The sequence below is a fragment of the Pezoporus occidentalis genome, unplaced genomic scaffold (assembly GCF_034315485.1).
Source record: "Pezoporus occidentalis ecotype Australia unplaced genomic scaffold, CSIRO_AGI_Poc_V1 ctg32, whole genome shotgun sequence".
NCBI classification, from domain to species: domain Eukaryota; kingdom Metazoa; phylum Chordata; class Aves; order Psittaciformes; family Psittacidae; genus Pezoporus; species Pezoporus occidentalis.
The window spans coordinates 1,078,056-1,091,575 of record NW_026915158.1 but is presented as its reverse complement, the minus strand read 5'-3'; the positions used below and the strand labels follow the sequence as shown (position 1 = coordinate 1,091,575).

Genomic DNA, 13,520 nt, shown 5'->3' with positions numbered 1-13,520 from the left:
GAATGTCTTCAATAATGTCTTTACTTATTCTTCTGCATGCTTTCTTTTATGTTTTTTTTTTTCCAGAAAATTCTTCCAGGAGGGAATACATCATTTGATGTAGTTTTCCTTGCAAGAGTAGTGGGAAATGTAGAGAACACTTTATTTATTAACACTTCTAATCATGGGGTATTTACTTATCAGGTAAGAGAATGATACCCTTTCAGAAAGTGTGAATCAACCAGAGCAGTATCATAGAGTCATAGAATGGTTTGGGTTGGAAATGACATTATGGCATGCTTAACCATCTAAGTATATCCGCACAATAGTGGGGGGAAGTGGCAGGTGTTTATCAGCCTGGTTGAAGACATTTCCATCCCCGCTGCTTGTTGTAACACAGAGGTATACCAGTGTAAATATCTGTAGGGTAGTACTGCAAGACTGATTGATGAAATTATGTAGGGTTTAAAATCCTCTCAACAACCTTTTTGTTTGTGTGTTATTTTAGTGGCTCATTGCAGTGATCTAGTTCATTCTTTAGGTCTCTACTCATCTGATCCAGAGCCAAGACAATGTTATTCATTAAGCTGGCAAAAAATTACTTGAGATTCAGAAAGATAAACTAGACAGAAATCCTCTTGTTGAAAGAATATGACTCTTGCTGTGGCAGTGTTTTGAAAACAACAAAAATGGATAGTCCCATATGGATAGTCTGTTCCATAACAGCGTGATTAAAGGATGTTTCACATGTTTTTAACCTTTAGCTGGTATCTAGTGTTTCAAAGTATCGGGGGGGCGGGGGGGAGGTATTTTGACTTCCCATATTCTAAATATGTCAGTGTAAGGAAGCAGTAGGTGTGAGAAATACCCTCTAGGTGCAGACTAAGCCAGTTTATTAGCATGATGCTGAGTTTAAATGTTCAGTTAGAAATATAGCATAAAATTAATTGAAAAGAGTACTTGGTAGATTGCTAAAATTGGTGCACATCTGCAGCAGTTACTTACAGCTACTGAAGTTTGTTTCTTTTTCTGAATCAGGTGTTTGGGATTGGAGTACCGAACCCCTATCGATTGCGCCCGTTTATTGGGGCACGAGTTCCTGTAAATAGCAGTTTTTCTCCTATAATAAATATACATAACCCTCACAGTGAACCCTTGCAGGTGAGCCTAAGAGAAAAATCATTGAATGGTCTCTCATGCTTATAGTAATAAACTGAATTTTTGCTTATTTTGGTACTGCTTAAAATTCTGTTTGAACTTTGAAGCTATTTGAGGCCAAGTCTTTCATGTTATATAAAAGTTTTTCTGTATAAATGAAAGTCAGTTGGTCTAGAAATTGTAGACTGTGCTCCCAGATCTCTTAATTTGCTAAACTGGGGAGTTACTATGAAATTTCTGTTTCTAAAACTGTTGTAATTTTGCAAAATAAAGAAACTTCACTGGTAATAAAGAAAAATACTGAAGCAAAGTAAAATAGATCCTTTCCTTTTAATCCAGGCATGCCTCTTTGCTTCCTTCTGCTTGTTTTGCACAGCATAAGGTGTCTTTATGGACTACCTTAGTATGTAATGCTGGCAAGCATTCTTATGTTAAAGGCAGGATTAATGTCTGTACATTCATTGCTAGAAGTGAATGAATAAGATAGTCCAGTGGTCAAATAGTTGCTAACACATGCCGTTATACATTATAATACCTGATAACTGAAACAGGATCCCTTTGAAGTTAAGTGCTGACATTTTCCTGTTATCCACTTCAGGTTGTAGAAATGTATTCCAGTGGAGGTGATCTCCATTTAGAGCTTCCAACAGGCCAGCAAGGAGGTACAAGGAAGCTATGGGTGAGTAGTCATGTCTTGCAGCATTCATTGTACTTGTTTGGGCAGGGCTTTTTTGACATGGTTTTGGGGTTTGGTTTTCTTTTTGCCACCTTTATTTCTTGTCATGTTATCATTAAAAATACTCCATGAAAATTGAAATTATAGCAGGGTCTGTTAGTTGTCTGTGCTAGGAATTGAAGGAAAATTTTAATTGAAAGAAATGATGTGTATTGAGCTGTGCTTTTTAGAAATGAATAAGAAGATTCCCAGTAGAATAAGCACACCTACCTGAGTGTTCTGGACAATGTAAGCCTTCTGATGGCCATAGATCATGAATCGAGAGTGTCCAGAAACTGCTGTGGAAAGTATTTTCGCATACATGCCCTGCAGTTACTCTTTACTCTCATGTCTGCTGCTGAAGACGGAGTAGTGGGTTTGATGAACTCAGTCTGCCCCATTAAATCTGTTTCATTGTGTTCTTCACTGAATGTAGTTTTGAAGTATCACATACTGATACCTTTAAGTGAAATAAATTATAGAAGCACCTTGAAGGTAAAGTATTGGCTCCGTGCTCTATACCACACTGTTGGGAATTTCTAACTAGATACAAAACCTGTTTTGCTCATTAATTAGAATTATTCCTTTTTTTGATCCCTTTTTTTTGTCTGGAGATACTTTGAAGTTATTGGGCTCTGAAACTTGTCTTTTGCTCAAGTGTATCATTTCAGTCGCTGACAGTTACATCTGTTGTAATAAGTAAAGCCAAGGTATTTCCAAGTGAGCTAAGAAGGACAATCACAAAACTTCCTGGCTTTTCTCGAGAAAATCCATGAGAATAGCAGTATCTTAGTTCTAAATACAAAAGTTGCAAACAAGTGAGTATGAATACAGAGCATGAGCATTTAAAAAATGCAGTGGAAAGAGTGAACAGATGCTGAGGTTTAGAAGGAAACATTAAAATGGATTTTAAAAAATTAAGATCCTAGTGTTTTGACACCATTTTAGTTAAATGGCATTGCTTCTAAAGAGAGCCCCTTCCTTGTTGTCAAAAGAACTCCTGAGGAATGTTGAATTCTGTAGCAACTAGTAGGTGGAAACACCCAGATACATTATTGTAATTGGCTATATCAAGAGCTGCACTGAAGTTAGAAAAAGCTGCTAAGTAGAAGAAATTTTTTGAAATATGGTGATAACATGTCTAAAATTGTTTTGATGCCAAATATTCGGATGATTGGATTAAGCAGTCTGCATATGTAAGAGTATTTTTGTAATCACTGTTCAAAGTTACTTCAGGGATCTGACAAACCTTGAATCCCTGGTTACACATATGGAAGAGACAAACCACAGCCTTTCAAACTTTAATGAATGGCTGCATTATGTTGGGTCTGTGAATGGGTCTGTGAAAACAGAATTTGAAAGTTTCTTAGTTTAGGAACTTGCCAAGTAGTAGCAGTTGAAGCTAGTTAGTTTGATGTTCAACAGTTTTCAAAGAATACATCTATAGTCATTGTGATATGGAAAATACAGCTTGACCTCCAGAATGGATTGGTGTAAGTTTCTGCTACAGAAAGCCCAGAAGAGGTATATAATATGATCAGCCCCTATATGGATTATGCCCTGTCTAGTTTCCTTCAGCAAAAGCACAACAGAAAGAAGCTGTCAAATGAAATAAGTTTCAGTTGACAGCTTCTATTGATACAAGGACTACTCATCAAATATTCCTACTTTCTGCCATATTTATTTGGATTTAAAATGGAAGAAGCTCCAAATTTCAAATTGAGGTTTTCATCTTCAATTAAAAACCAAACAAAAAATTCTGTCAATTTAGTCTGTTGTATTTTGCCATGATTTTAATACATAAAATATAATCAAATGGGGTGTGAAAATCCTCTTGCATATGCCAATTTTTAATCAGCGTCATATTAGGTGATTACAACTATCCTTGCTACATTTAATGGTAATTTTAATAACATGTAGCTAATGTCTTACTGGTATTGCAGGTTTTGCTCTTAATGCAAAATACTCTTAATACTTCTACTGTAATTTTTTTGTGTGTGTGGCAGCTTTTTTCATTATTATTGCTCTCTCATAGATGTGCTTTGATTATTTATCAGGAAATACCTCCATATGAAACAAAAGGAGTGATGAGAGCCAGCTTTTCTTCAAGAGAAGCAGATAATCATACAGCCTTCATTAGAATAAAAACAAATGCCTCAGACAGCACAGAGTTTATCATTCTCCCTGTTGAAGTAGAAGTTACAACAGGTTTGTAGAAAAGTGGTTTGGTTTTTGTTGCTTGTGTTTGTTTAGCTGTTTTGTTGGGGTTTGGGTGGTTTTGGTTTTAGTTATTCAGCTTATTTAACTTTCAAGTTAATTAAGTATATCAAGTATAACAGCTTATTTAACTTTCAAGTTAATTAGGTATATCAAGTGTAACAAGAAAATTGTAACTTTTTTTTCTTTTTTTTTCTTTTTTTTTTCTTCTTTCTTAAAGCACCAGGAATCTATTCATCAACAGAAATGCTAGATTTTGGTACACTACGAACACAAGGTAAACTATGCTTTAGGTCTCAAAGTATTTGTAAGGAATAGGGTGGGGAGGAGAAAGCCCTGTTACCTTTGTGCTGTTCAAGGTTGCCTCTGGCAAAGTCTGCAAACTTTAAAATGCTTTTTAAAAGCCAGAGTTTCAAGAGCCCGGTAACAGTGTTAGAATAGTGCACAAATGTATTCTTCTGCAAGTATACTTGAGATGTGTACAAGCAAGCAGTAGCTTGCACATCCAGGTATAAGTCTAGTAATAACATTAGTCTTACACAGTTGCACATGGTTTAAACTGGAAACCATTGTCAGTTTACTTAATTTGTGAACTTTTTTGAAAGGTTACTTTACCTATGCTTAAGTTTAAATAATTTTCAGACGTGGCAATAGTGAAAGTGTGCGAACTGAATCAAATTTCTTATGATAAGATCTTCTGGTTTCTTGAAGTGATACAAACATTTATGATTAACATTTTACATTTAAAATTGATATTACTTAATAAAACTAAATATGTATGTATGTGGCAGAAAGTGCTAAAGCTGAAGATATCTTTTGAAACTGTAAAAGGGACTCATTACCAAAGAAAAACACTATGAATCTTCATTCAGCTGAAAAAAAAGGTAGCTTCTGAAGTACTTTTTCTTGCAACTTAACATGAAAAGATTTTTAAGTAAGATTAGTTTCTGCTGAATATTGGTGCATCTGTCAAAATCATTCATTGTAGTGTTTTTTTAGCGTTATTTGTATATTTGAATTTAGAATTATTTATTCATTCCTTAATGTGTTAGAAATATAAATGGTTAGCTGAAGCATATAATACCTATCAATACACCAAAATGCAGCTTTGTCATTCTTGAGACTAGCTATTTTGGTTGTACTGTCATGTTAGTCTAACTTTTTAACACTGAACAAGAGATTTATGAGAAACCAGCTTTGACTATGTATGAAGTTGTGTTAAAATACCCTAACATTTGACTTTGTATGAAGTTATGTTTGACTTTGTATGAAGTTATGTTAAAATACCCTAATAGACAGGTGTGTTTTTTGTTCTTTAACAGATCTGCCAAAAATTTTAAATCTGCATTTATTAAATTCAGGAACAAAAGATGTGCCAATTACAGTAAGTTTTATTTCCTTTCCATTTGAAATTTTCTGCTTGAATTTACTTTCTCTTTTAAAAACCAATCATTCACAGATTCACCATGTAAGGTTCAGAATTGGAAGATAGGTCATGTGTGACTGAAAACATAATTTAGTAGTAAGGCAAATAATCTATATGCATGGTAAAATACATTTGCTTTCATACCTTTCTTCGAATGGCTGGTCTGGGATTTATGGGTTGTGCCTGTAATATCTAAGGCTCTGGAAGCTTTTATACTTGAGAACATTAACTCCTGTTCAGTGAGTGAGAGATGAATGCAGGGTCTGTGGGATTCTTCGTCCTCCTCACGCACTCCCGTGAGAGTGTATAAAGTGATTGCCCAACATTATCTTTTAAAATGAGCAAGGAGTAGCTTTCAAGAGCAGACTGTAAAGTACCTTTGTTTTCTTGAGGTTATCTGCTTTGTAGCTTGAAATAAGAAAGTATTTTGGTATTTTTTTTTCCCCTAAAATGTGTAGTGCTTCCCGAGTGCAAATACCTGTATGTTCAAACCGTCAGTATCACTTCTAACATAACATAATGCGTAATTCATACTCTCCCCTATTTAAAAACCCAACTACCCAATTTTTTTTAAGCTATGGTCTTTGAGCCATAGACTATAAACCATAGACTGTAGTCTATGGCTGTCATTTGATAACCATTATACATGCCATGACAGAACTTCTTCAGTTGAATTATTCTTTTGCTGTCTGTCAAAGCAGCAAATGTGGTGCAGATAAGGTTCAGATATGATGTATTTTTAGTGTGCCACATACAGCACATCAAGTCAATTGTTCTTCTCATTAAGACACAACTTTGTTGTAAGTTTGTAACCTTCCTAGCATTTGAAGAACTGTGATGATGTGAATTTCTGTTGCTGTGCCAATCAAGGAAATAGAAAGTGCTAAACAAGGGTAAAGAATTTTTGGAAGGAGCCTGGTGAGTAGCTTATTTCTAGGAAAGCTTGAGAAATTGATTTCTGACCCTTTAGAGTTAGGGTTTAAAAGCAGTGGGACAAAGCTCTGTGACAAATTTCATCTTAATGTCAGAAGAAAAGGCCAAGGCTATATTTAGCGTATATTTAAGCTGAAGGAACTAAATATCTTCAGGTCATCTGTGTATGAGAGACTGCTAATACTGTTGCCGGAGTTGCAGCTGTAGTTGTTCTGCCTTTAAATACTTAACTCGTGCTGTGGTCCAGCAAATTGGTGGAGGAAAATACGAGCAAGTTACTCGAATTGCTTTTTTTTGAGTTCTAAAAGTCTTAAAAAAAAAAAAGCTTCTTTAAGTGCATTTTGTAGAGTTTCACCATTATTAGGGAGAATCATATTTATTCATGACCGGATGAACTGCTGCAGCATGGATGAACGTGCTGCAGCAATTAGGCCATGTTGTCAAAAGTCTAGATTGTTGAGCACTTTATGCCTTCTCTAGTATGAAAATTTTGTATTTCCTTAGGGCAGTTTAAGCCCATTTGACTATTAAAAGCTAAGACACACTTCAAAATTTGAGCTCCTGAATCATGTTATAAGACCCAGGAACTTCAGGACAGCCATATATTGAAACTGAGTTCTTTTGGTTTGAAGATAAGTGTTTGTGTAAGAAAATATTTACATAAATCTGTCACAATTCACATACTTCAGAGTAGATTTTTTATTTCTCTTCATCAGCCTGCAAGAAGTAGTTTACTTCTCCATTGTGTTTTCAGTCTGCATGCGTCTCAAAGTTACCAAGTGAAAGTTACCTTAAAGGATTAAAATCTAGTAGGTAGTGGCTGTTCTAAATGGTGCTTTATGGTGAAAATGAGCTTTAGTTAGTTAGGTGTGTCCCTGTTTAAACTGAAGGCCAAGTTATTACTGACAAAATAATTGTCTGTAAAAGCAAATAAAACCATACAAGGGTGATTCTGACACAAATGAATTCAGCCTTAGTCTGCTGCCTGTAGCCACAGAGCTTTTTTCCTCTTGCAGCAGGGCAGCTGTGTCTTTACTATCTGTAAAGCAGAAGTCTACAGCCTGCTCAGTCTTTAGAGCAGCATGCTAGCTGTGCAAGATAAAGCTACTTTCAGAAGCCTGCTGACAGGTAAACAGTATGGATGAACATACGCCAGTTTCAACCCATACTCTTCTCCTCTTTAGTTTATTAGAATAGGTGTAGTCTGAAAGTCCTTAAACCTTTGAAGTCTTTCCCAGTAACTGCTGCAATAGCACAAAGCTTTCTTTCCCTTCTCTGTTCTCCAAGAACATTTAAGGTCATAATTTTATGGTTTTATGCTAAATATTTACTGCATCTTCATACAGCAGGGTCAGGAATCTTGACTGGGATGCACTCCATGGGAGAGTCAAATGTTACTGAAGTGTATCTGATTTAAGTCCTTCTTCCTCGCAGATGTTGCTGTTAGGAGATTTTCAGAGAGAATTGGTGGTATTAAATTCTTGATGGAACTTGTTTTGCCTGTATCCTCATGACCTGTCCGTATTTGATAATTCTTAAGGCACATCTCAGGACAGATTTTGCTTGGGCTTTATTTGCTCTAGGTTAAAATTTGGGGAAAGTGAAGTTGAAAGGATTCTTGAGGATATTTGTTTTACTTTTAGTTGTCTTAATTCTGTATTTCCTTTTATAGCATGCAGTCAGGCAGCAAATGAGAAATGTGCATAGTACAGTTAAGAAATTTTCAGCAAAACAGTGTAAATTCCTTCCTTAACTAAATTCATTAGCTGTAGACATTTTGGGTAAATACATCTAGGATGTTACACCTGTGGTTTAAGTGAAACCTGCCAGGTTTCTGGGCAACAGGCTGTCCTTGTGAGTATTTTTCAATTTGATTTACTAAATGAAATCAGCGTAATTTCAAACTTCAATAATCAAAAAGCAGGCTCTTGCATGAAGAGAGATAGAAATGTTATGCTTTCTGTCATGCAAAAGTTGAGAACTTGATTGCAGCTTTGGTTTCGTCTGCTTTAAGAGCTTTTATTTTTAAAGATACCTCAAGGTCTCAGATACATAGCATAGATTTTCATTAGAAGAAAATGGTGATAATTATGAACTGCCTCATTAAGAGAAATAGCAAATATTTGCACTATGTATATGAAGATGGCTGGCAAAGGTCAGTGCTATAAATCCAAAATACAGAACTTCTGCTTGAGCTAACAGAGATTATTCATTAGCTGTAGGAGCAGTGCTGCCGGTTTCCTCTAAGGATCATGTGGTCTGCAGAACTGAATTATGTATGCATGATTTTATGGCTTTAATTTACAATCAAGGAGAGCGTAGTTTGAAAGAGCTGTTACTGGTTTGTGTCACTAGCTTTCCCCTTGCTCCTCTCTGACCAAGAAGGGCTCAGTTGCTTATGAGGCAGGTGCTGAACCTCTGTAGCCCAGCATAAGGTAAACCAGCACTCAGTTTCCCTAATACAGCATCCTGTACTTTGTGGCAGCTTAACAGCTGCTGCATAAGCAACTGAGCTGTTCTTACAGCAGAAGACATCTGGGCAGGAGAAATCATGGCAGCCATCCTAATTTTAAGCAAAACCAGAACAAGAGTGTTTAAATACTCTGTGCCCAGATTCTCTCCATGGAATCTAGGTAAAGATTTTGCTAGCGCTCTTTATAGAGTTTTCAGATGTTGACATGGAATCCATAATGGTGCTGCATAGTTATGAGTATCTCTACAAATCATCTCTGCCTGATAACTGACACAATTGCTATTCTAGTAATGGCCAATTTACCTTTTTCATTTAGTTTAAAACAGTAATCCTCAGACGCAAAAGGTGATCTTGTAAAGTGTTGGTATAGAAAGAGTGCCGTCTCAGATTTGCAAAACCATTCTCTCTACAGTTTGGTGGGGTTTGGGGGCTTGGTTTTTTTTTTAGTGTGGCAGCTCTGCAGATAGCATGGGATGAGAGACAAGGTAGATGTCTGTATCAGCACGAGTAATTACACAAGTTAAGAACTTTGTTAATGCGTGCCCCAGAAGCAAATAGTCTAGCCAGTGTAACCCTGCAGCATTAAGACAAAAAAAATGAATACTGATTTAAATAATGCTTGTTTTCTATTTTATTAAGATGTTTCTGGCTATATTCTCATTTCATCCTGCATTCCCAAGCAGAACTCTGTTGCCCACTTCACTGCATACAGAGCAATTTGCAGAACTTGAAAGAAGTTTGAAAGCCTCTTATAATGTTGCCTTATTGTAGGAAAGACAGGCCTGTAGGAACTCAGCCAAAACTAGTTGCAGTTGTATCACTTCGAAGGGTATGTGAAGGCTTTATAGTCTGTTAATGATGATAAATTTACAGGTGCTTCATATTGTGATTGTTTGCAGAGTGTTAGACCTACACCACAGAATGAAGCTATTACAGTACATTTCAAGCCAGTTACGTTAAAAGCCTCTGAAAGTAAATATACCAAAGTTGCAAGTATTAGCTTTGATGGTAAGTACTACTTCTGTCTTCTTAGAACTTTTCAAGTGATTCTTAAAACTTGTTGAAATGTCATGAATTATTTTCATTCCCTTAACAAAATGTTACTGATAATTTTGAGAAGGAAATGGAATTTTCCTACCTGGAAAAAGCTTACAGTTCTGCCTTCAGTTATTTCTGAAGGGATTGTCTGATCATAATCAGCAGGCAACTTAGACTGGTAAATACTGGTGAGAAGAGAAGGAATTCTTAATTCTTCTATTAAAAAAAATTCCCTATTTCTAAAAATAATAAGCATTATTTTTATGTTAAGACATTGATTATTTAAAATACAGAATTTGTCTAAATAGAGATTTAGTTTTGAGAAATCAAACCAGGATGTGTTCCTCACAGTAATGCATATTAGAAGAAATCGCCCTTTGATCCTTATGAAGTTTAAAAAAGAATCTGAAGTCTTAATTCTAAATTTTATGGTGGAATGCCTATGGAAACAAAGCTCTGTTGTGCTCTTGAGAACCATACTGTGAAAGTTGTCTTATTTTGCTATCTTGAATTCATGTTTAAGAAAAAGGGAGGTGAAGGTGGAAAAACCTTTTATTGGTACCTTTCATACAAAGATATGTTATGCATGTTGATACTGACTTTCACTTATATCATCATGGAAGAAGTGTTGTATCATTTTCCTCCTATATAGTATGAGTGTAAAAAACTATGCTGACCTTTTCTAGGAAAGGGACCTCCATTTTTATAGGTGTGCTAATTAGCTGTCATAATGATGTTACTGCTTCAGGGTATTTGTTAGTGCTGTAAGTTTTTCTGCCTGGATTGCTCAAAAATGGAAGTTTATAGATGCAATGGTTTTCATTTCAGACATAATTTTAGAAGTTGTATGGATAGAGAGGAGCTTGTGTAGTTTGGGTTTGTACATGGATTTTGATTCTAATTCTGTAAAGTCTGGTATGTCTTTGATTTCTTTGTAATTAAAATGTCCTTCCCAAAGTTGTGCTCGTCTGGTAGTTCTAAGTGAGGAACCTGTTCATCTCAAGTTTAAGTTAGCAGAGGTATATGTATATTTCATACCTTTAAGTGGGGAATTCGCCTCACCTGGGATCTGAGTTATGCTCTGGACATAGCATCATAGAACCATATATCCAAGTTGGGTATTTTACAGAAACAGCCAGGCTTTGCTGTCATAGATAAGCTTACTTACTCAGGCAGATCAGCTCACTGGTGTTAAAGGGGTGGAATTCAGAGCTCCGATCTCCTACTTCCTAGACTTTTACTCCATGTCAGTTGCATCCTGAAATTTCTTCAAGAGCCATTTTTCTTTTTCTGGGCTAGCTCTGTGCTTTTATTCTTCTACCCATGCTGGTCTAACCTAATGGATTTTTTGGGTTTGGGGTTTGTTTTTTGTTGTTTGTTTCTTGTCTGCTTTAACAAACTTCTTATATTCTTACGTGTACAGCATCAAAAGCAAAAAAGGCGTCACAGTCTTCTGGGAAAATAACTGTTAAAGCAAAAGAAAAGAGCTACTCTAAACTTGAAATACCGTATCAAGCAGAAGTGCTGGATGGGTAAGCTTACAGTAATTGAGTGTAGTTCAAAAACTGAATGCTGTATATTAGCAGATATCGCAGGGAATTTAGCCATTTCAGGGAGAGAGGGGATATAAAGAATTTATACCCAGGTTTTCTCAATCTGGAGCTCCTTTAGAAGAGCAATTACTTGTTTGAATTTTTCGGGTTTTACACTAGAAGGTGATGTGGTCTTAGTTTAATGCATAAGCTAGTTTCAAGGCTTGGGTTCAAAGTGACTTTAGTGAGTTGTTTTTTCAGAGCAGTTTAAGGCTGCAGATGAGACAGTTTCAAAATGCAGTATTGGAAATTTTTCCAGTTTTGCATTTGCTGTTCTATGACTTTATGAAATAAAGGTGGAGAAAATGGTTTCAATCAAAAAAGAATTGTCAGGGCTGCCTTATTTTTGATATTTATTTACAAAGTGTGGCAAAGTTGACTTGTAAAATATTGTTGAAATCCAGTGTGCAACTTTATCAACAGAACTGACAGAGTATTAAGGCAAACAAGCTAAACCTTACCTGTCAGAATTTCTGTGTTGCAGATGGCTGATTTGGTTAATAAGGAATATGCGTGATTTGCAGACTATCTTAACACTTAAACACTTGTTTTTATTCTTCTTAATATACTGATTTATGTATTTTTCTCATCTTGTTTGAATTCCTGAATGATCAATGTACCTGTAATGCTAATATAGTTTCAGCATGCAGTGGGATATATACCTTTATTTCTGTTTTATTAATTGAATTTTAGTCTTTTGTGCAAGAAAAACATCGCATGTTTGAGGAAACCCTTCATTTTTCTCATACTGTTTTTTTAAATAGATATTTAGGATTTGATCATGCTGCCACACTGTTTCACATCCGTGACAGTGCTGCTGATTCCGTGGAAAGACTGATCTATCTAACAAACACATTCAGTTTTGCAGTCCTTATACATGATGTTGTGCTACCAGAAGAAGCAAAACCAATGTTTAAAGTAAGCCCCATTTCAGTGAACGTTTTTTATCTAATAGTAAATATTTAAATGTGCTGCACTTTGTTAAATTGTAACGTGGATCTTCATTGTTCACTGATCTAGGTGCAGAACTTCAGTAAACCGGTCTTAATTCCGCCTAATGAATCCAGATACATTTTTACACTTCATTTTATGCCTTCCACATCATCTGTTCATATAGATAATAATATTTTACTTATCACCAATGCTTCTAAATTTCACCTACCTGTCAGAGCATACACAGGATTTTTAGATGTAAGTATTTTCCCTTTTTATTTTCTGTAGGTATTTTAGTCTAATTAGAGGCAGACTTCATAGGACTGTTTTAATTCTTTATTCTATTTCTATGGGAGGATGGGGTTTTTAATTTCAAAATTACTTTATCAAACGTTTACCAAAAATGGTTTTCCTCAGACAGCTTTGGTCACTGCTGAAAAATTCTTTTGTTCCCTTTGGTTTTACATACACAATGTACAGAATTTTGGGATTGTCCCAGTACTGCAGTATTAGATTTATTAATGCATTTGTTAATGAGCTTAGTGTTTGAGCACATTTTTCTATTTAGCTTATGCTAGAATTCCTTTATCACTTTTTCTAGTACTTTGTACTGCCTCCAAAAACTGAGGAACGGTTTATAGATTTTGGCATATTGAGTGCAACAGAAGCTACGAGCATTTTATTTGCAGTCATCAACAGCAATCCAATAGAGGTAAGGATGGATTTATTTCTAGTTTGCCGTTTAAAAAAATCTACGTCAGTGTTGTTACTGAAAACACTCCCTTTTGTTCTTTTTAAGCTGGCTATAAAAAGCTGGCATATTATAGGGGATGGTTTGGCCATAGAACTTCTGACCACTGAAAAGGGAAACAGAACAACAATAATTGCAAACCACCATGAGCTACAAAATGCTAGTGCATCTGATCAGTCTTCAGTAAGTAATCCTTTGAATCATTGCTTAAAGCTAGATTTAGGAGGGGGGGAAATAAACACAAATCTCCGCAACTGCTTGCAGCTTTGTTTTATCAGGGGGAGGAGGTTATGAATCCTTAATTT

General features: G+C 35.7%; 1 protein-coding gene across 1 annotated transcript in view; it reads left to right on the top strand.

Moving 5' to 3' along the window:
• Positions 1-13,520, top strand: part of TMEM131 (transmembrane protein 131) — a 98,417-nt gene that overhangs the window by 51,605 nt on the left and 33,292 nt on the right. The window contains exons 6-17 of the mRNA XM_062628565.1: positions 67-183; positions 1,018-1,140; positions 1,736-1,816; positions 3,910-4,060; positions 4,290-4,346; positions 5,392-5,453; positions 9,801-9,909; positions 11,363-11,471; positions 12,296-12,449; positions 12,552-12,722; positions 13,066-13,176; positions 13,264-13,398. Of these exons, the coding sequence (XP_062484549.1) occupies positions 67-183; positions 1,018-1,140; positions 1,736-1,816; positions 3,910-4,060; positions 4,290-4,346; positions 5,392-5,453; positions 9,801-9,909; positions 11,363-11,471; positions 12,296-12,449; positions 12,552-12,722; positions 13,066-13,176; positions 13,264-13,398 (1,380 nt within the window). The remainder of the gene's footprint in view (positions 1-66; positions 184-1,017; positions 1,141-1,735; positions 1,817-3,909; positions 4,061-4,289; positions 4,347-5,391; positions 5,454-9,800; positions 9,910-11,362; positions 11,472-12,295; positions 12,450-12,551; positions 12,723-13,065; positions 13,177-13,263; positions 13,399-13,520) is intronic.